The sequence below is a fragment of the Numenius arquata genome, chromosome 5 (assembly GCF_964106895.1).
Source record: "Numenius arquata chromosome 5, bNumArq3.hap1.1, whole genome shotgun sequence".
In the NCBI taxonomy this organism is placed as follows: Eukaryota; Metazoa; Chordata; class Aves; order Charadriiformes; family Scolopacidae; genus Numenius; species Numenius arquata.
The window spans coordinates 69695379-69717679 of record NC_133580.1 but is presented as its reverse complement, the minus strand read 5'-3'; the positions used below and the strand labels follow the sequence as shown (position 1 = coordinate 69717679).

Genomic DNA, 22301 nt, shown 5'->3' with positions numbered 1-22301 from the left:
TGTCACCATCTTCCCAACACTGGGGTCCACATGCTGGGGTGGCCTGGCACATCCTCTCCCTTGGCTTCCTCCACTGTTGGGGACTTTTGGTGGGCTTCTCTCTTCTCTTACTGCTCTTTTTGCTTAATCCTAAAAATGTTGTTGTTCTTGGTTCAGTGTGACCACTTTCAAGAAGCCGGTGCCACCTCTTTCCCTTCTCTCCCTCTTCAGCAGTAAGAGCACGATAGTTTTTCCACATCATCTGAAAGGCGTTATGTTCTTCACACACAGGTTCAGCCAGTGTCACCTCCAAGACGGTCAAGCTTGGACAGGGGCGAGGGGCAGAAAGTCACCTCTCTTTAAAAGAAGTCCACGGGGAAGGGGTGTAAAAGGGTTGTGGGGCTTAAGCCTGGCTTAAAACTTTACACTGCAAATATACTGTGGGGCTCTTTTCCTATTCTGTTTGTTAAAAAATAATATATATATAAGAATGTTAGTGGTGAGAGAAAGTCTAAATGGGCATCTTGAGGGCCACAGAGATGCTGGGAGGGCTGGAGCCCCTCTGCTGTGAGGACAGGCTGAGAGAGTTGGGGGGGTTCAGCCTGGAGAAGAGAAGGCTCCGGGGAGACCTTAGAGCCCCTTCCAGTCCCTCAAGGGGCTCCAGGAAAGCTGGGGAGGGACTCTGGATGAGGGAGGGGAGCCATAGGAGGAGGGGGAAGGGTTTGACACTGACAGAGGGGAGATGGAGCTGAGATGTGGGAAAGAACTTCTTTGGTGTGAGGGTGGTGAGAGCCTGGCCCAGGTTGCCCAGAGAAGCTGTGGCTGCCCCATCCCTGGAGGGGTTCAAGGCCAGGTTGGAGGGGGCTTGGAGCAACCTGGTGTGGTGGGAGGTGTCCCTGCCCAGGGCAGGGGGTGGCACTGGGTGGGCTTTAAGGTCCCATTTCCCACCCAAACCACTCTATGATTCTACTGTACCAAGGCACCAGTAGCCGTCACCGTCCACCCCGGGCGCCGCTTCCCGAGGCCCGGAGGCCCCGCTCCGCCCGGGCCCGCCGGCGCCTGCTGGGAAGGGGAGGCGGAGCGCCTCAGCCCCCGCCCGCCCTTCATGGCCGCCGCCGCCGCAGCGCGCCGGGGCCTGGCAGCCCTGCTGCTGGGCCGCCGCCCGCCGCTCTGGCTGCGCCCGCCGCCCGCTCGCGGCCTCCTCAGCGCCGCCGCCCTCGGGCCGGGGCCGGGCGCCCTGAGGGTACCCGCACCGCTCTGCGCCGCCCTCCGCGGGTACAGCCAGGTAGGGGCCCACCGGGGCCGGGCCTAAGATGGCGGCGGACGGGGGAGACATGAGGGACCCCGCCGCCCGGGAGGGGAGGGGGGCGGTCGGACGGTCCCCACCGCCTCGGGGGGGCTGACCCCGCCGTCCTCGGGACGGGGCCGGAGGGGCGGCGGGGCCGTTACACCCACCAGCGGGGGGACAGCTCTGGAGGCCGGCCCTTGCCGCCCCCCCTGCCCTTGCCTATTCCACAGGACCCAGTTACCATGCGCTGAACGTAGCTGGGTCCCACTACCAAACCCCGCGTGCTTCCACTTCTTAATTTAACTTTTTCTTAATTTTTTTTTGATAGCAGGTTACAGATGCGCCGTCCCAGGAAGGTCACCTCTCGGAGCAGGAACCCGAGTCGTCCAAGGCAGAAAATGACAACGTCTTTCTCATCAGGGCGCAAGGATTCCCCTTCTCCTGCACCGAGGAAGACGTGCTCACCTTTTTTGATAGTATGTGCCTTAATTTTCCCGCGTAACTGTTCAGTGTGGTTTTATGGCACCCAGTAGTTAATGATTACTTAACAGGAAGAAAATGTAAAGATCGTTACTAGCCAGACAAAGTTGAGTTTTTAATATTCATGCAAAATTATCCACAATTTACACATATAAAACAAATAATCAGTTTCTAAACTGTTGGACAGTGACTAGAAACTCATCTTTGTGGCATTTTGTATTTAAGTCTTTCCCTTCTTAGTTGGTGTCTCCCCAGTAAAGGCAGTCCAATTTGAAATGTTTCCTTTAAAGACCATTACGGTTGGCTTTTCCCCCCAGCTCCCCTCTTTTAAACGAACTGGAGTGCTTTTTACTTACCAGTTTAAACTTCAGTGTTGCTCTCTGATCCTAATTAATAGGCTTGTGCATACCTTTGCAGGGCTGATCGCTCCGTACTGTAATATTATGATGCATCCTTCCAGAGTAGGCTGGATGGTCTGAGTTTTTAAGTAGTTTAATAACCTGCCAAACTAAATTAAGTCAGTTTGAAGGCCTAGGGGAAAGGAACATAGAGCAGGCAGAGTATAGATATAGAGAATGAAAGACTGTAACGTTTGGGTTTGATTTTAAGTAACTTAGAAGCAATTAAGTTTATCAACAATATGAGCATGTTTACTATCCAGTTATACAGCTGTGGAAGCCAATGGATGTCAAATCAGTTTCTTTTGTGTGATAAGCATTGGGTGTTAGAGTTCAGGGTAGAAATAGGAGTTTCCTATCCTTTGTTTCAAAACCGTTTTGCACTGCTGAGGCGGATAGCTCTGTGCAGAATATTCAGCTTTCATCTGCAATCAAAAGACTCCCCCGTGTTTGATGCAGTTGCGTATGTTTCTGTGTCGTGTGTTCCTTGATTTCTAGGCTGTAGAATTCGAAATGGTGAGAACGGCATACACTTCCTCTTAAACAGGGATGGGAGACGCAGGGGGGATGCCTTGATCGAGCTAGAGTCCAAAGCGGATGTCCAGAGAGCCTTGGAAAAGCACCTGAGGTACATGGGCCCACGCTACGTGAAAGGTGGGTTTGAAACAAGAAGTTACAGTGGAAGAAAACTCACGATAAAAGTGAACAAGAAATGCTTGAATAATAAAGCGGGATGGTGTGGAGAAGGGTGGGATGCAGAACAAAGCAGCAAATTAGCCCAAAAGGCACCATTAAGCCAAAACTTCCCAGACTGGGGAGGAAAAACCAAGTGAGGGGCACCATCGCAAGACCAGAGAGTATGGGGTGGGGGAAGAAACATGAAGTTTCACAGGGGGAAAAAATTGCCTTGAAGAATGCCGCCTTCTGAGTGCCGTGAGGGAAAGCATGTTTTGTGCCTCTATTCCTTGCAGTTTTTGAAGTACACGACAGCGATGTAGAGGGCTTACTCCGAAGTCTGCGGGATGAGTCACAAGCCATAAACGATGGAGTTGTACTACTCAGAGGCCTTCCCTTCAGCTCCACTGAGGATGATATCGCAGCTTTTTTCTCAGGTAACAGCCTATTCTGTGCTTTTTGGTTTATTTCTCCAAGCTGATGCTCAGCTGGGCTGCTGTTCTTCTACACGAGAAAAGGAAGAGCACGTGCTTGAACACCTGAAACGCTGCAAGGAGTTGCTGTTCCCCTGCAGCTAGAACCAACTAAAGTTTTCTGAACACGCTTTTGGCTGCAAGGCTCTCGCACCTTTGACTTTCTGCAGGTCTAACCTAGGATCAGTACTTACAGCACTCTTATGGAGGTGGGGGAAGGAAGGAGAGGAGGAACCTAGATCCTGTTATCTGCAAACTTAAACTTTGGCAAAGTTAAGAGGGGAAAAAATGCCTGTATGATAGTTTAAGTACAAGTGAATGCAGCACGGGTATTCACAGATGTATAATCACGACAGATAGCATATACCACTGCTAAAACTGTTAACAGCATTTTTTTAGTTATTATTACTGGCTTGTTAATGGTTGTGAAAATGAACTGGACCAGTTCTCAGCTGAACAACTATTGCACAGCGTGTGTCTCCATGCTCATGTCCCCCACTTGCAGCCTGCATTCATTAGGAAAGAAGCCTTTCTAGGTTTTGCAAAATAAATTGACGTTTCCGTAGGTAAAATTTAAATTATAGACTAAACCAAAACCAGTTTTTCCCCTAAATTTTTTCCACTCCAGGTAGACATGCACACAGAGTCCTGCAGCACCAAGACTCATAATAACCACCATCATGCCAAAAGCAAAGGCCACCAATAATACTTCTCAATCGATAAAAGTATTTCAGTATGTGCGAAGGCATCTAGTAGCAGCGTTATCACAATGAGATGAGGAGGGTAGTGTTGTGGAGCGAGTATTTCCATTATTTTTAGGAGGTTGGGGACACGCTTTGAGAAAGTAGCGAGGCTCGAGGAGGTACACAAAAAAGCATTCCTGAAAAAAATAAGTGCAGGAGCTCAGCCTAGTGTGCACTCTGTATCGTGTCAGAGAGCGCTGTTCAGTGGATTACAGGCTCCCCAAGATACACAGGACGAAGATTGAAGTGCAGTGAATTTGAGCTGGGTTTTAAAGAGATGTGAAGAAATTTACAATAATAAGAGAAGACTTCAAGAACACTTGTGTTCTGGACTTCCTTCTTGTCTGCAACTTGGACTCACTTGTTTTCATAGTTACTTAAAGCCTTAACTCGATTATTGGCAATTAAACCTTCTGTGAAAACTAAATTTAAAAAAATCCAGTAATTTGGAATTAAAAAAAAAAGTTTAAAGAAAAGGTATGCAGACCAGCATGAGCAGTTGTTTCAGAACTATTTAACTGCCTGATTATCTTGTCAAAAACCAGAAGAATAAGGGAAAAGATGTCTCTCTGGGCTATGGCACAAGTTCCTGACAATGTAAATGCCTTTTTTCTCCCCAACCCTTCTATAGGTTTGAAAATCACTGACATAGTTTTCATTTACCGGGGAGAAAGAAGAACAGGAGAAGCTTTTGTGCAGTTTGCAGCTCCCGAAATGGCAGCTAAAGCCCTGTTGCGACACCGGGAATATATGGGAAGTAGGTAGGTGCTTCTCGGGGGTTCACAAGAGTAGAAGAACGTGGTCTGAAGCATGTTGTGTGGCTTAGAGCTTGCTTCTAAAGCGAAACAGCTAATCTTAGGTCATCCCATGCTCGCGTTATTAAGGAAGCCCCTGCCTTTATTACCCTTAAAACCTAGGACTCAGACTTCAGAGTCAAGTTTCAGTAGAAATCACAGCTAAACCTTTCTCATTGTGGTGTCAGACTGTTACTTTAAGGCTTAAAATGTTTCCATTTTAATACTGTGTAACCCAAGTGTTACACAAGTGCATGGGAATCCTGCATCTCCTACAGACAGTTGTCCCTGCCAAATTTCCACCAGGTTCCCTGGTGCTTTCTGTGATTTTGGCACCCCTCGCCCTTCCCTTCAGCCCAGTACTGGCCACAACCAGTGTCGCCCCTCAGAGAGTACATCGTGTGAAGCACAGGTTGCTGCTCGCCTCTGGCTTAAATCCGTTCCTGATTTTTCTTAAAACACCCACCAAGTTCTTGTACTGAATTCCAAGCAGGAAAAAGACCTCCCCAACCTTACCTCTTCTACACAGCACCTGCTTCCTTTCTTCTCTCCCCTTATTTCCTGTTCCCAGGCTGCATTTCCTTATGCTTGTCCCCCCCCCCCCCATATTAAAAGAAAACAGCCGCTCTGTAGGTGTGCCCAATAATTGAATTAACTGACACTCTTCCCTACCTCTGGTAGAGATTCATTAATTCTTAATCTGCCGTTAATTTTTTCTTCATCACGATGGAACAAGAACTGATCTGCTTCCCTACCCGAGCTCATATACCTCTGTGCGATCAGCCAAGAAACTGAGTTATGGGGTTCTGGGGTGGGCAGATAGAAATATAAGGCATTATAATGTTATATTTTGACTAAACCTGCAAATAAGGGTTTGTTGTTTCGTATTTTTAATTTCTGTGGTGTAAATGGGGTCTTGCCTGAGTCCCTTAATGTCGCGTTACATATTGGTGTATTGTAGCCACAACTTTCACACCCCCTGTTACATTTTATCCCATCAATTTCATAGCATTATCTTAAAATCTTCATAAAGTCTTCTGGCTCCACTGAAGTAGTTAATATAACCCTCCACACCGTGTCTGCCAGTTTCAGTAATCTGTTTAGGGGTTGGGTGTGTTTTTAATTAGGGGTTTGTAGAGCTGGGAATAGTGCAGTTTGCAGAGATGCATTGAGGGGAAAACAGCCTCAGGGCTGCTCAGAACGATGCATGCTGCTGAAAGAACTAGAAAACATTTTTCAGAGGAAATAAATTCTGTCTTTTGGCTTGTAAGTGAAGGATACCTTCTATGAGAACTGTGTATAAGGCTGTAAAGTGAAGACTCTGTCCCGACCAGACTGGTAATTGTCTCACAGTGTGTGGGTTTATGGAGGAGAGTGGCTGTCACCGCAAGTTGAAAAGGGCTTTCACAAACATAACCGTGCAATTTAAACGAATTAATTCTTCAGAAGCGTTGCTTGCCGTACCGTGGCTCTCACACCTGGCACGGGAGCAGAGCCGAGATCGGAGAACATCCTGAAGTAGCGGTACTATCTCAAAACCTTGAGTTCGTTGCAGAGGTGCACGGGGTGCCCTATAATCTCTTCCTTTGAATTCTAGATACATAGAAGTGTACGTAAGTAGAAAGCATCAAATGCAGAGGCACGTGCCTTACGACAGGCAGATGGTGACCTCCTACGGAGTGAGAAGAGAACCTGAGTTCATTTCTGAGGAAAGGGGATTGAGCAACGCAGGAGCCTCAGATGCTGAAAGAGAAAACAGTGAGTCCCTCCCTGTCGTCTGTCTTCTTTGAGGCCTCTTCCTTTTACTCTCATTGTTTGCTGTGAGCGTGACCCCCTGTGTCTACAGCTTTCACGGGAGGGAGGTGAGAATCACAAGCATTAATGATGGGTTTTCCCCCCCCCCCCCCATTCCACAGAATCGTGCAGGGAAGGATCAGAAAGCTCCAGGCCCATTTCAGAATCTGGGAACGCCTCGTCACCACTGCACTTTGTCCACGTCAGGGGTTTTCCTACCCAAGCTAGTGCCCAAGACATAATAAATGTGAGTAACAGCAAAACTATGAATGAAATTGCCAATGGAAACCCTTGATTAATTGTTACAGATAAAGCAACTTCAGATTTTTAATTGATCTTTGTCTACGTTAGGGCTCAGTGCTGCGTGGCTTCAGGCTGACTGTGTTGGGAAACGGGAGCTCGCTGAGGGTTCTGGGCTCCCCGGGGAAGCCGGGACACAGCAGTGACACGCTCCCCTCCGTAAATTCGAATGGATTCAAGCTTGCTGGGCTGTCTGAATATCCTCACTTTGATCTCAGGATAGTCACGTATCATCTTGGCTAGATTTCGGAGTAGCTCACTGTACAAACGTGGATTTCAGAATCATTTTAATAGTATAGAACATGACAGAGCGAACGTACCTGCGCGTAATGACTTTGACGTGTACAGAACACGTGTGCCCTGTGAGGATTTGGGTTGCTGTCAAGAATTACCGTGCCAGGAGCTTAACAGAGGGTGGGACGGGCGACTTGGGTGTCCCTCAGCTTCACCCGGGTGGAGAAGGGCAGTGCTTTGCTACTCAAGAGCTGAGACTCTTCCCCCCGCCCCCCGCAGCTGGACAGGCTTTATGAGTAAAAACATCCGAGTTTTGGGGTAATAGGGTGCGTTAACTGTTCTGTTGTTTTTTTCTCACCAAACCCTCTTTTTTTTTTTCCCCCTCCTTTTTAGTTCTTTGCGCCGCTGAAGCCCACACGGATCATGGTAGAATACAACTCCCAGGGAGATGCCACGGGAGAAGCGGATGTGCATTTTGAGAGCCGAGAGGACGCAGTCGCTGCCATGGCTAAGGAGGGGTCACAGCTGCGTAAGTCAAGAGGCGGGGGGGTGTGTGTGTGTGTGTGTGTGTGTGTATCTTACAACCCCAAGACTCAGCTCCTGGGGCTGTTTGGCACAGCTTGGGAAGCTGCTGTTAACACCCTGCGCTAAAGGATTGTCTGAAGTGTACATTTCCAAATGATCCTATAATGTGGCGTTGGCTTTGAGGAAGAAAAGGAAACTGAAAAGAAATGTAGCACATCCAATCAGCGTCTCTCTCAAATTGCTCCCCAGAGTGCGGTGCTGTCGAATTATTCCTGAACGAACATCCCAAGGCGAAACAGGACTGCTAGTGACAGTGGCACGCTCTCGGGTTTGGTAAGCGCATCCTTCTCCTCTCGTTCCTGTTCCATTTGTAGCGACGAGTGGCTCCAGGCGCACTATTTCTGACACCTGGGATTTCAGCTGGCTGAAATGCCAGCATTTGGAGCGGCTGGAGGGGCTCACCACAGCTCAGGCACTGAGCCTGGATGCTCTGGCCTGTGGATCCAGATCCCATGGGATGGAAATCCCACGGCCAAGCGGCTCCTTCCTGCAGTCACAGCCAGCGCTGCCCCAACACTTCCCACCTGGGCCCTGCTGGAGCTGGCAGGAGAAGGCTTTTTTTTTTTTTTTCCTTTTCCTCCTCCCCTTAAAACTCTGCCAGAGTGATTAATTAAAGGTGCTGCTGGGGCTGTGTCCCCTGGCACAAAGAGGAATCGCGGCTAAACATTTTCCGTGGCTGTGGATTAACTGGTCTTTTGGCCGGGGAGGATATTACTTCCTGTTACAGACGGTGGAGCTTGACAAAGTAACATTCTTCAGCTATTTTTTTTTTTTTTTAGTGGGTTTTGTTTTTTTTTTTAATCCATCCCCTCTTTTCTAGCGGAGGGTCGTCAGCCTGTTCTCAGTGTTCACAGGTTGTAACATTTTCCCCCATGTTAACAAGGGGGGGAGGTTTCCTGTGCCTGGACTGGTTTGGGGTTTGGTGGGGTTTTTTTGGGGGGGGGGTGTTTTTTGGGGGTGGTGGTGTTGGTTTTTTTTTATTTCCACAGAAACCATGTCTCTCTCCTTGCCCTTTACAAGGGAACAATTGCGGGCTGCACTGGGTGTGAGCATGAGGGAGGTGGCCCTCCTGTGGAGGTGGCTGTAGCGCAGCGTGACAGTTCTTGCTGCTGTCACCCCATCGGGTCACACTCCTTACGGACACCACAAGACAGCCCCCCCCCCCCCCTCCACTGCAAAAGAAGCCCCCCCCAGCGTGAGGCAGGATGTTTGTACCAGGAAAGACGTTTCCTGTGACCTTTACGGATGGCCCTGGCCAACTTGTAACGCTTCCCTGAGTTCCCTTCTGGAAGTGGGGGGGGCGATGGGTGCCGCTCCCCGAGTTCCTGGCCCCTCCTGCTGCAGCAGTGAGTGCTGACACCCCCCAGTGGTGTGGCATGGATCCAATCCAGTGGCATGGATTTCTAATCTAGGCCTGGGATAAGCTTTTGGGGCAGATTCAAGAGAACAGGAACATCCAGAACATTCTCTGTCCCCTGTGCTGGGACTTGGCCCCAGTGGAATTAACACCTCACACCCCGTGTGTGCGCGCTGCAGCCCCCCCCATGAAAACATCTCACCTGGTGTAGCTGCTTGCGTCATCTTACCTTTTCCTTGGTGAGATCCTTTAGTATTGCTGAATTCTACTGTAGAGACAATAATTTGGAACAAAAAAGCAGCCAGTGGTGCGTGTGATAAAAGGAAAGGAATAATAAGTCATTTCTCTTCCTTTCTTTTTTTTAGGCCAAAGTGAACACATTCCGTGGGTGTGAACGCAAAGATCGGGTCCGAGTGTCACTGCTCAGTAACGAGGATAAACTGTATAAAATTTAATTTAACATTGTGTAAAAGCATGTAATAAATTGTGTTGACCTACTTTGGAAAGATTTGTCTGTTAACAAAAGCAGAAGCAGCTGCCCCGCAGGAGCCGCAAATGCCGCAGGACGGAGCAGTTCCAGTCTCCGCCTGCGGAACGGCGTTCAAAGTGTTAATAAAACACCAATATTTGCGATTAACGAACGCGGAGCGCTTTAACATCCTCATACACGCCTCAGCGGGCACCCGTACCTCATCCCTCCTACCACCTTTCTCAGTCTCCATACGCATCTGCCATCTGGCTTTGAAATGCTTCCATCCGCGGAGCCTGGAAGGAGCGCTCAGGAGGCAGGATACAGGTGATCAAGTTTTTATTATCGCGTGGAACAAAATTAACATCAGAAAAAACCACCCTCCGCTCCCCGAATCCAAACGGCCAGGTGTCAGCGCAGCATTACACGCGGTGTCTGCAGCGTCACGGGGCGAAATGTCCCCTCCAACAGCACCTCCTTCCAGGCGGAGACATTCCCGGAGCCCCGGACACCGGGAAAGAGGAGGCGTTGACGCCGAGCTGGACCCTTCCAAAGGCCTGTGGCCGTTGCAGCCGCAGCGCTGGATTCCGAAGGGCTTTTCAGCCACCTCCTGCGAGATCTCGTGTTGCTGCTCAAGGGCCATCCAGCTTTTCCCAGGAACAACTCCCAGCCTGCACTTGGAGCAAGCAAAGCGGCGGTTGCTCCTGCCGGGACAAATCACAAGTAATCTGTCCCTCCGGAGCTGCAAAATGCTGGATGCACCAGCATTAATAGTATGTACAGTAAGTGCCCGGTTTCCAGTTTAATCCTCCAACGTGGAAATGGTTTGGGGCTCACTTTCTCCTCGGGGGAGGAGTCACGCTGGGTTTGGATGCAGGAATTTGAAATCTCGTAAATGTGTACAGTTTGTACACAAAACTATTAACGCAGAATTCCCTATCTCCGGTCTTCTCCGGTGTCTGAGCGCTGCAAAGCAGTGAGCTCACACCTCAATTCTAGGATTTTCATGTTTCAACAACTACTAAATCTACTTTACGGGGCAGCAGCGAGGAAATAAATCTGTTAACGACTGTGAGGGGTGGGGGAAAAAAAGAGCAGAAAGAGGAAATCTCTGAAGTTGCCCCCCTGTGAAGTGCTGTGGCTCCGAGGGGCACCAAGAGGAGTCGGAGAACTCGGGTGGCCGAACACGCCGAGGCCTGGAGGGAACGAGAGGAGAGAAATTCCTGGTACAAACTAGCACCAACCACGGAAACGACCTCAGCTCTGACACGCCTTTTACCGGGGTTCCAGCCGGTCTAACGAACAGAAAATCCCCTCGGAGGAAATAAACCGCTAATCCCTAACGAAATCGGTACAAACCCAAATGCGTTTGTCACGTAGAAATACACCAGTTTTTCTAAGGGCTACAAAACATTCTGTGGCCTTGAAGCCTGAAGTAGATTTCCAGTATAAACCAGTCCCCACACAACCGTGACGTGCTCCGTGCTTCACGAGGAAGCCACCACCGCTTTTTCGGAGCAACACAACATGCCTTGAGGTGACAGCAGCAAAGAATGATGCAGCGTGAAGCGTGAAACCCCTTTACGCTGTTTCAAATTAAAATTTCTCGTAGGTGAAACGCGTTCCCGCTTCTTTTTGATCTACCAAAAAAAAAAAAAAATAATAGCGAAACGCTGGGTTTATGACAATGATTTTTTGCCTGTGGCCGAGGGGCAGAGGTGGAGGGAAGTGGCCCTAAATCTGTGTTGTCACGAGGATTTGGTGTCTAAATGCTGGGGAATCCAATCCCTCCAGTTCCCACCCCCCGCCACGGGAGGTGCAGCGACGCCCTTCGCTGTCACCACGGCGGCGTGGTCACCAAGTCACAGTGAAGGTCTCCGAGGAAGGTCCCAGATGCTTCAAGGGCGCTTCCAGATCAGTGCAGGTCCTTGGTTCTCCCCATCCCGCACCCCCTACACACAAGGAGAACTTTGGAACTTTCACAGCTTTGAGTTTTCCAGACCGATTTGTGCAGCCATGGCCAGAGCCAAAGGAATGAAGCTTGGAAGGGTTTCTTGGCCTCTTCCCTTGGCCTTCAGACCCCTGGCAGTGACGCAGCGCGGATTGTCAAAAGGCAACGGGAAAGGGACACGGGATTTCAAGTGGAGCCAGGCAGAAGGATTAAAAATCCCCCCGTCCTGCTTTCAGCGAGGCTTTGCTCAGCAGCAGCAGCTTTCACATCACAGCTATGAGGACGAGACCGTTCCCGACCCAGGCACGCAGACACACAGCTCGTTTTGGGTTGAGGGCGCTCTGTCCTCGCTGCTCGGGGACACCTTGGGGACATTCCCAAAACCGCTCTCCCCAGCACAAGCTCAGTACCGAGAGCCGGCAGGTTTTTTGGTACAGGGAAGGCTCAGACCGTCCACGAAACACCACGAAGCTGCTTCCCTCCGACCTCCAAAGAACACAGGAAAGTGTCTTCTCTTCACATTCCCCCTGAACGACTCCACAAACCACCATTATCAAGCCACAACCATTTTTTGGTCACCTCTCCCTGCACCGCGTCCCCTACAGGGGACTGGCCGAGTACTGCTGGATGAGCTGCTTGTGGCAGGGGTCGCAGACGCGCTGGGGGTTAATGCTGGAGGGCAGGGGCAGCTCATTCCCCGAACAGGCTTCGCAGAAGACTCCACCACAGTTCTTGCAGACGTTCTGGAAGGCAGAGGGAGGACAGAGAAATTAAGGAGATGCTCAAGACACAAGCGACACAAAGGAACTGCTGTTTTCTCTCATTATTGTTCCCTCAACCCGAATGCTCCTCTGGGCTAGAGAAAGACGCTCCAAAACTCCACTCTTGTCTCCTCTGAAGACCAGGAGTTTGCTCCTGTGCAATCAAACAAACATCTGTGTCCTTGCAAACTGCTCCTGCTCCTCGGCATCAGTGCAGGGAAGTATCTGGATGGAGGCAGCGCTCCCACCAAACGCCCCTTTTTGGTAACCCTCTAATCATCGTGAGGAAAGCAAGGGGGGCTCAGCCACAAAAAAAAGAATAAAAATAAGAGAAAAAGGCCATGTGCCCTAAGTGAAGAAATGGAGAAGTGTCAGCACCTCCTCTTCCCGCTTCTGATTGATCCCAGAAAAACACCCACTTGAGTAAAAAGGGAAGAAGCTGCTAAAGGGAAGGGAAACCAAAGCACTGCACACAGAGCAGAGCGGGGAGCCCTCAGGCAACCCCTGTTTAACAAGCTGAAGGGTCAAGTGGACTTCAGAAGAAGGGCTCATTTCTTGGACCCAAGTCACCAGTGGGAAGTCTCTGCTGTTCGAAAATGAAAATCAGAGGAAACGCACGTTCTCCAGGTGACAGAGGTGACAACGCACGTCTTGGGAGTTACCTTTTTTGCGCTCCGGCTGCTTTCTTCCCGGCAGAGCTGGCAGATCTCAGCGTTCCCAGGTCCCGACGGCTGTTCCTAAACCCCAAGGGAAAACCAAGACATTCTGCTTTACACGGCACCCGATCCGCCTCTGACACAGGGAGGAAGTTTCCCCACGTTGTGTTTTTCACCCCTCTCCCCCCCACAGCACACGGTGCAGCCACAGGGGACCACCCAGCATTTGCAGGATGACCTACAGTCGCACTGGCCACACCGCACGAGTGTTACGGCATCCCATCGACAGTTAGGGGTGTAGCCCTGCTTTGCCAGGCACCCCGGGGAGAAAGAATGGATTTTGGTCAATTTGAGATACATGGAAACGGCAAAACAAGCCAATCAACCAAAACACCCCCTTCCCTCCACCCCACAGAGCAACCGGCAAAGCCCTACCCCGGAGCACGGAGCTTAAACACCACCGAGGAGGTTAAACGCCACCATTTCCACAAACACTATATTGTATTATGTTTTCATTGTTCTTTTTAGACACGCCAGGAAAGGCACAGGGCAAAGGAATAATAAAAGGGCTTAATATTCGTTTAAAAACCAACACGGTTGTGCTGAGGAGGCAAAATGAGCTCACAAAGGCGCAGCACCGCCAACGGAAAGCCTTCCTACTGGGATAACAGCACTTTTCCACTAGGGAACAGTGGCTTTTATGGACAAATCCTCACCACGGCACAACCTGAAGGACAAACATGAGGGTATCTGGGCAGGGAAGATGCTGCAGCCACCCAGGAGCTCCCTCTGGACCCTCACCCTTCAGTATTTCAAAGCAAGGAAAAGCACCACCAACCTGCTCGTCCTGCGCGTCGCCCGGCGACCTGCAAGAGAAGAGCCTTGTCACTTGGCACTTCAGTCACTGTGGCATTGAAGAAAAACATCTGGACTATCAGAGAGTTCCCTCGACCTGTTGTTAAAATCCTACCCATACGCACTTTTGGGGGTTTGTTGCTGCAAAACCATGCTGCCAAGTCCACTCTGTATTTGGTCTCCTGTTGCGTTCTGAGGCCTCTGAGATACCTCGGCAGCCCGATGCTCCCGCTGCTTAAACATCCCAGGTGCAACGGGTGTTGCATCTAAGGCCTGGGAGGTTTTTAATACCCGGTAAAGCAGATTCGAATTGAACTTACGCTATTTTTAAGACCAGAATTCTCCGATTAAGTTTATGTGGGTGTTCAGCGCAGCGTGGCAGAGCTCTGCGTTCTGTCACCGACGCTCAGAGGACTCAAACAGGCCATTAACATCCCCGAGCAACGTCCTCGTCACAGAGAAAACATCTTTTCTCATTTAAAACCAAATCTGAAACTTAGTTTTCAAACACTAAACAAGTCCTACACCGAGAATCCTCCTCTGTAACACTGAGTTCAGAAACTCGCTACCGGGACTACATTCTTACACAACCACCTCCTTGAAATATTATTTCAAGTTCTCTTTCTCCACCAGCTTCTCTTCTTGTCCCGAAGTCCCCAGTTATTAGTTCTAAATGCCATCGACCCACCAACCTTCTCCTTTCCCTCACCAATAAAGATACTTTCTTTGGACACGAGTTCCAAAGGTCTCTGCAGCATTTGACTTATTAAGCTCATTAATTAAGACAAATTAGTAAACAGCAGATTTATACAGACACAAATTCAAAGGTAAATGGGAGAGAGACGGAGCTTTTCAGCTCCAGAAACGCTGATGGCAAGCGGCAGAACCTCCTTCTTCCCTTTGAGGGCTACGAAAAAGCAGCAAAGAGACCTCAGCAAAAGGCGTTAGGCTGAAAAATGGTTCTTAGAAAGGGAAGTCGGACTTTTCCAAACTTCCCATCGGCAAAGAAACCGGAGAAGGGGAAGCAGGACTTAGAAAAGGAGAAGGCAAAAAATGAGATTTCTTTCCTTCCGTACTTGTGGGGCAGGACGCTGTTCAGGACGCTGTTCAGGACGCTGTTCTCCTCTCTCGGTGGCTGCTTCACTTTAGCGTTTTCTTCCTGGATTTTGTGCTTCCCGTCCTGCCAAGAGGAAGCGTTTACAGCTGAAGAGGCTTTTTAACGACTGATGAGCGGGACAAATCCCCTCAGCCAGGAGAGGAGACAAATCCTCCCCGGCTCTCACCTTGGGACCACAATCTCAGCCCGGCTCCTCAATTTCTGCAAACACAAACTTCTGCCGAATCAAGCACTTTTTGCCAAGTTTTGTGACCAAAAAAAAAAATATTCTGAAATTACTTTTTTCCGACCTTTGCATTAGAGACCAGACTGCCCAGTTTGGGGGTTTCTTGTTTTCATTTTTATTGGCCCAAACCGCACCGCGCTTAGTTCCCGATTCCTTCTCCTGAATTCTAGCTGTTCTGCTACAGCAAACGGGCCTTTTCCATAAATGACTCCTGACGCGTGAATAATGTCATTGAACTTATGCCTAATATCGGTTGAAAAAAGAACAAGCGGAGCGGCTGACGCAGCCCAGGGGAGCCCAGCGAAGGCAACTCTCCGGTGCGGCGGCAGCGGCTCCTGGGAATTGCAGAAACCACCTCTGGCACTTCACGCTCCTCACGGTGACAAGTTTTGTTCCCCAAAACAAGCGTTTCGCTGCCAATTCCCGGCAAAAGAACCTGTTGCGTTTTACAGGAAAAGCCACGGAGCAGATTTTTCACTTCCAAAGGCAAATTTACTGCTAAAAAGGGAGTTTCACTTGGGAACTACCAAGTTTTACTCTCAAGATGAACGCTACGCTTCGCTTTAAAAAACACTGGATTCCCTCATCGTCCGCACCGAGAGGACACTGACAGGGACTTGTGATGCCAGCAAAAAAATCATTTTGTCTCCCAAGTTTTCCTGTTCACCTCTTTCAGGAGAATATCCCTGATTACGATGCAAGAAATAAAGCCGAGTTTTATTAAACTAGTGAGGGAAGAATCACAATTACTGTCAGGATTTCGCCGGGTTCCCAGCCCAGAAGAGGAAATCGGCGTTCTGCAGTGAAATGTAACATTTGCAATATTTTTGCCAGGCTCAACTCAATAAACTGCCTATTTAGCGTGTGTAAAAAAGGTTCCGTGTTGTTGTGGCACGTCAACAATCCATATTTATTGCCTAATAAAGCTCAGGAAAAGCAAGTGAGCGAAACGACACCGCGTTTCCAGCACAAGGCAAGAGGAACAACACCCGTATTACCTGTCTCAGCCAATTCTTTGCGCCTTTTTTGTTGTCTTGGCCGCGTTGGTGACTCTGTGACCATCTGTCCCTCTCCCGCTTCAGTTCCAGTTCCAGGTGGCTCCTGGAATAGCGAGGTGGAATCGTGAATAAAGGCTATTCCGTAACACTCCACAGGGAGAGAAAATGAGCTGTTTAACCCTCTCTTCACACTACAGCAACTGAACCCCAACTCAAGAGCTGAAAACTGCCTCTGAATAAAAAGTTGTCTCGCATACTATGTCAGGATGGAAAATCTAGAGGTGCTTCATCTAATTCTAGCACAATTTTGCGGGAAATTGTTGATATGCCTGCAAGTCCTTAAAAATCCTTAGTTATTCAGCTCTTGCAGAACAGTTGACCAGTGCCCTGTTCAAAAAGACATTCTTCCGCACGTGGACTGCTCTGAAACCAAAGCCAACATCCCTGACCCCTTCCCAAAGGGGATGGATGGGGCTGTTCTTCCTTGAGAGCTGGGGCAATTCTTCTGACACCTCACCCGGAAGTGGGGCTTGGTCCTCATGGAGCAACCGAGGGCTCCTCTCTAGCAGGAGAACCTGCTCTGCTACTGCCCTTGGTGTTCTCACACCTTGCCTGAAGCAGGGCTTGGTCCTTGTGGAGCAATCGAGGGCTCCTCTCCAACAGGAGAACCTGCTCTGCTACTGCCTTGGTGTTCTCACACCTCACCTTGAAGCGGGGCTTGGTCCTCATGGAGCAACCGAGGGCTCCTCTCCAGCAGGAGAACCTGCTCTGCTACTGCCCTTGGTTGAGCAACGGCACAGGAGCAGGTCAGTAGGTGGGCTGGGATAGGAGAGGCGAGCCCAAAGGGCTGAAAACGGGATGCATACGGCCTTTTACGGACCATAATCAACTCCCTGGTGCAGCCCAACCTCTAACGAAAGGATGGCAGATGCTCCTTCAAGACCACTGAGCAGTCAAGCCACTGGTCTTGCCACCAAGGCTTATGTATCAGCCCCACACAGTGCCTGCTGTGGTCCATTGAGCCACACAGAACAAGGACATGGCTGAGTGCAGCAGATTGAAATTCAGGAGGACAACCAAGGACAGATGAACAAGCCCATCGGAGATCCCTGACGCAGCACAACTCCAGACCTGTACATCTCAGACCCTTTTACTCTGGGGCACCAGAAAGCTCCACGCCTCCAGGAACTGCAGCCTCCTGTGCCCAACAGCCACCGAGCTGTCGGAGCACACGGACCGGCAGGAACTGAAGCGCCAGAGACTCGCCCCCGTTTGCGAAATCAATCAATAATCAACAAATAAAATACAGGAACTGCCGGAGGGAACCATCCCTGCTCCAAAAGCAAAACCTAGAAACCAAATATCTGCCGTGAAAGCAGTGATGGGACTTGTACCATTTTCAGAATCCTCATTGCCATTAAAACCGACGTGATCCGTCATTACCCTCATTAGCCTCCGAACCGCTCCAACGGTTTTTTAAATAGCTCGTTATGACTCCAGCCTCATTAATTACACAGCCTGACTGAAGCGAGTAAAGCTGCTGGAGACTTAGATCCAGAAATGACTCCTCGCCCGCGCTGACACTTAAAAAAACTCAACCACCTCAGGGAATTCTTGTTTATAACGTGATTTAAAAACGCCACAAACACAAAAAGTCCCATTTCCTCTTAAAGGAATGTAACTCCAGAAAAGGAATATAACTCCAGAAAAGGAATATAACTCCAGAAAAGGAATATAACTCCAGAAAAACTCCCCACCACCCACCGCAGCACCCAACAACTCGCTGCTTTAGAAACCTGGGACTAAAATCAAGTTGATAAAGCAGCGCAGCCTCCCAGGAAAGGAGGCTCCATCCTTTTCATACCCTCCTCCTGATTTAGCTCGAGCGAGGAAGGGATCAGGAAGAGTCCAACTGATGCAAAACCAGAGCAAATTGCAAATCTCATGGGGCTGCACTAAGTTCAACTGCCTCGGTGTGAGGAGCACACGCAGAGAAACACGTTCCCCAGACCTTTTATACCCAAGAACACGGAGAGCTCAGGCCCAGGACCTCCTATGAATTCCTGATAAAAGCCGTTTGCTGGCTTTGTGGGCACCCTCTGTCACGTTTTTTTTAAAAAAAGGAAACAAAACGCCGTGCCAGGAGGGGAGGAGGTGACAAAACGAAAAGCTGCATCCAGCAACGCTTCCACACCATCCAGCCCGGTGACCTTGCAACACACAGAAGCTGCGCCAGGGCTGCGGAAGGGGAGACACTGCTATTTTCAGATAAGAGGATTTTCTCTGTTTTCCTGATATCGGCAAACCGATGACACCGCAGCGGGGAGCGGGCCAGCTCTCGCCAAGTTCTCTACGTTTGGTTTCCAACCTTTTGGTTGCCTCCCAGCAAAACTGAGACCAGTTTCAGCTGGAAAATAGAAATCAAAGTCACGGTTTGCCAGACTGATGTCCCTTGCTCCAAACTCTTCAGTGTTTTAGCTTTAGGTTCCAAATGATGCTATTACAGTGGAAAGTCTGAGCAACAGCAGACTTTGGAGAGGTCTACGTTGCCGCCAGAGACCTGACTGCTCTTTGAAGCACATCCAGTCCCCCCTCACTCCAGGCTAACCCACAACGCGACCTCAGGATCTACCCAGCCTTCCAGACTGGTTTTCCAGCTCGTGGTGGTCTCCATCCTGCATCCCTAGCGTTGCAGGTTTCCAAAAGAGAAGGTTATCGCCCAACAAATCCAACCGCGGTGCAGGAAGCCCCCATGGACACATCCCAACACTTTGATCTCCATCCAAGAGATGTTCTGCAGCCTGCTCCTGATATCCCACCCCCACACAAGATTTGCGCTTTTGCTGGCGGTTTCTCCCAACCACGCAGTTCTTTCCCGTTTTCTTCCAACCTGATTTTTCAAGTTGCAACTTTAAAGACCCGCACGTTAAAAAGATTTGCCACTTCACGAAGCATTTCACGCCTGCCTGGCATCTCAAATGCCGCTTGGCCCTCTCCATCTCCACCTCCTACTGCTTTCTACTAGACACAGTCAACACGGCCCTAGATTAGAAATAGAAAAATAAGAGAGGAAAAAATAGATTAGAAAAGGATCTCTTCACCGCTGCCTGGAGAGCTCTTCCACTTCCAGCTGGAGGCTGTTGATTTTGTCCCCAAACTCCTGCTTGAAGAGACGGTTGTCCTGCTGGGCCAACTGCCGGTCCTTCTCCGCCTGCCGCAATCTGGATTTGAGCCACATGAACTTGTGATAAAAAACAAAAGCCATGGTGGGGAGGAAGACCGAGTTTAAGCAAAAAATAAATAAAATAAAATTAAATTAAATTAAAAAAAAACCCAGTGAAAAGGTAAAGTCAAAAAAAAAAAAAAAGAATGGTAAAAATAATGGAAAGGAGGAAAATCTTGGAAAGAAAAGCAAGATGTAGGTGAACCAGGCAGAAGCTCTGATTTTCAATAGTTTTTATTCTATTACTACGGTTTACAGCCATTAGGATGAAAAACATAAAACATCACTTTTATCCAGATTCAAAGCAAACCTCAAGTACACAGAATTTTAAGTCCAATTGGATTTTAATGTATATTACATTTCAGCTTTACACGCGTAACTGGAACTTGCGACGGAGGTTAGCGACTAGATCGAGAATCGGTGTCTTTTCCTGCTCCCTTCCCCGGAGCCCGACATCGCAAAGGGCCAGATTCTCAATTCTCTCTTATTTTAGCCTTACCGTGAGAGCAAACAAAGCCAGCCCGACCCCTCTTTCTCCAGCCGAAGGCCGGGGAGGGGCAGGGGAGTTAACTGCTCTAATTAGCTATTTGGATACCTTGATGAAAGCTTCCGCCTCCCTACTATTATTTTATTTTTCTGGTGGTTAAAATGAGTTTCTAGTAGAAGGTTATTGAAGGTTAAAGTTTATACTCTCGAGCATGCGACTCGGGCATCGCGTGGAGGTTTAAAAGGGGTCTCCAAGTCTGCTTGTGTGCAGGAGTCCACGGGAGGAGCTCAGCGGGGGGCGCAGGAGGACCGGGCTCAGCCCCCCCTGAGATTTTGAAACTTGAAGGAATAAGTGCGAATCAACAGATGGTCTCCCTTCCCCGGCTTCGAGTCACGTTTGCCTCCCGCTGCCCCAAGGAGCACAGAGGGAGAACTGGCACCAAAGAATTTCTATGGGCATCTCACCCAGCGCAAAAAAATTCCACACAAACTCCCCCAAATGTCATCTTCTTGAAAGAAAAAAAGAAATATAGATCTCTGGGAGCACTTATAGCCCAAAGCCTGTGACAGGCCAGACCCTGAACTCAGGCGGCCACAGGGAAGAGGGTATTGGTTTATAATAGTCCAAGCTACAGTTACTTAAAGTTTTGCACTGGGGTGTTAAATTGGCAATTATTTTTTCCTATTCGGAGCCATTTCCAAGCTTTAGCTGTTCTTTCATCAGCAAATTCCACTTGTATTGAGCAACGGAAACTGGGAAGCAAAGGAAAGGAGTGGAACAGTAAAAGGCAACTCCTTTTAAACCACAGACTGCTCGGACAAGGAAGGCTCAAGCACCAAATTACTCCCCACCACTGCACGTCTTGGTCCTTTCTTATTTATTTCCCGTTTCTTTTAAGCACTAGAGTATAAAGATCAGATTATTTGTTGTAAAACGTAACTTCCCTTTCCAGGAAGAGGCAAGACCTACCGAAGCACCTCTCCTGGGCTTCCTTCGGTGGGGAAGAACCCGCGAGGTGCGTCTAGGAGGGAGGGACAGTGGAGGTAGAAGGCAATGCAAAGGTAAGGAGGTTTCCACTGAACTCACCACTCTATCCTGTTACTCTAACACCTACCTACTAATTCTGGACACATGAAGTTTAAAGGAATAAGGATAAGTCGGAATTCCCCAGCCTCCCACCAAGTCACGAAGGCCAATGAGGAGGGGGCTGGTCTTCGCGGCCACGAGCCACCGAGTCCTCGCTCTCGGATGGCTCCAAGACCCCACGGAACAGAAACGAAAGGCAGGGAAGGGCTTGGGGAACGCACACAACTACTTTCAACAACTTCCAGGGACTGCATTAGTATTTTTTTTTTTTTTTTCCCCGAGTCTACTTCACGAAAAAAGGGTAACACAGAAAAACTAGTTGACTTTCCAGAGCTGGCCAATCTGATACTGGCTCGGCCAAGGCACCGACTCTCCGTGAATGTTGGAGATCGGCGCTGCTGTAGGTGCTTTGCGTCACCGGGACAGACAGAGCCACGTCTCTGCCGTTCCTTAACGCTTTTCTGGGGTCTCTACTGGCCAACTCATCGGTTCTTTAACACAGCTTAAATGGCAAAGTTAGGGATTTTCATACCCGACTCTAAATCTCTGAAGAAAAAAAAAAAAAAAACCTCACTGGTTTTAAAAATTCAGCAAATTCCAAATCAACTTTAAGGTGACAATTAACATTTTAACAGTTGCTTTTAGCAATTCTCAAGTTCTCCCCTCATAAATGAGTTCTGATGTCAGAGCTGTGAGGCGACCAGACATAAAAATGTCTAATGGTGCTTCTGGATCAGTTTGTTTGCTGCACTATTTAAGGTTTTTGCCTGTTTCACCAAATCCTTTTCACTGTATTAAGGAAATCAGAATGAGGATGATGGGGAAAAAAAATAAAATATGGAAAAATAAGAACAGCAGGAGAAAAAGAGCAAAACAATTAGCTGAGGAGAGATCTTAAAACATGTTAAAGCACAGATTTTCTACAAACAAAATGACCTTTTTCATAAAGAATCATACAGAATATAAACCCTAGAACAAGAGCATTCATTTAGTGCATTGACCTGCTCATGAGTAGCCAGGCCCTGGTTTTCTGGGAGCTCGCACGACAGCCAAGGCAATTCCCAGAGACTGAACTCCTGAGCTTTTTGGCCAAACCATCGCAAAGCCTTGGCTTCGAGAACGAGACTAAAGGGAAAAAGGAGCGTTTCTCTGTCCCAAATCATCCCCACTTTGATGCCGAGGGTCAATAACGTGAGCCAAACATGGCCATTAGGCTGGAACTTGGCCCAGCCCAAACGGACATTATCCCTTCGGGCTGCCTTCATCTGCGACAGCCAGGCTGCCCCTCATCTTCCTCCATTTACTTTCACGCCAGGAGGTTCATCTCCCTCAGAAAGTACATGGTTGGTCATCAGGAGAATGCTTCAATTGG

The 22301-nt window shown here is 49.0% G+C and overlaps 2 protein-coding genes across 5 annotated transcripts in view; one reads left to right on the top strand and one right to left on the bottom strand.

The window, feature by feature from the left end:
- Nucleotides 1–1049: 1049 nt before the first annotated feature.
- GRSF1 (G-rich RNA sequence binding factor 1) lies at nt 1050–11182 on the top strand. Of its 2 annotated transcripts, none has more exons than XM_074148199.1 (10): nt 1050–1264; nt 1599–1743; nt 2644–2799; nt 3117–3257; nt 4668–4797; nt 6428–6588; nt 6747–6871; nt 7552–7687; nt 7933–8016; nt 9466–11182. In XM_074148199.1, exons 1-9 carry the CDS (start codon nt 1085–1087, stop codon nt 7989–7991), a joined length of 1233 nt encoding a protein of 410 aa, XP_074004300.1. In that variant the 5' UTR covers nt 1050–1084; the 3' UTR covers nt 7992–8016; nt 9466–11182. The 2 variants fall into 2 exon arrangements, with proteins under 2 accessions (XP_074004300.1, XP_074004299.1); XM_074148198.1 differs by having other exon boundaries at nt 1054–1264; nt 1596–1743.
- RUFY3 (RUN and FYVE domain containing 3) overlaps nt 9893–22301 on the bottom strand; it is a 40139-nt gene continuing 27730 nt past the window's right edge. For 2 of the 3 annotated variants that reach the window (XM_074148196.1, XM_074148197.1), the window contains one exon: nt 19582–21718. In XM_074148196.1, the coding sequence (XP_074004297.1) occupies nt 21646–21718 (73 nt within the window). In that variant the 3' untranslated portion in view covers nt 19582–21645. Of the gene's footprint in view, nt 12264–12943; nt 13019–13775; nt 13804–14868; nt 14973–16133; nt 16237–19234; nt 19355–19581; nt 21719–22301 lie in introns of those variants that run through there. The other variant, XM_074148195.1, reaches the window with a different exon arrangement.

Coding starts and splice junctions, on each gene's coding strand:
- GRSF1 (XM_074148198.1), top strand. CDS start 1,085: ATGGCCGCCGCCGCCGCAGCGCGCCGGGGCCTGGCAGCCCTGCTGCTG. Junction 3,258..4,667: donor TATCGCAGCTTTTTTCTCAG/GTAACAGCCTAT, acceptor ACCCTTCTATAG/GTTTGAAAATCACTGACATA. Junction 7,688..7,932: donor TAAGGAGGGGTCACAGCTGC/GTAAGTCAAGAG, acceptor ATTGCTCCCCAG/AGTGCGGTGCTGTCGAATTA.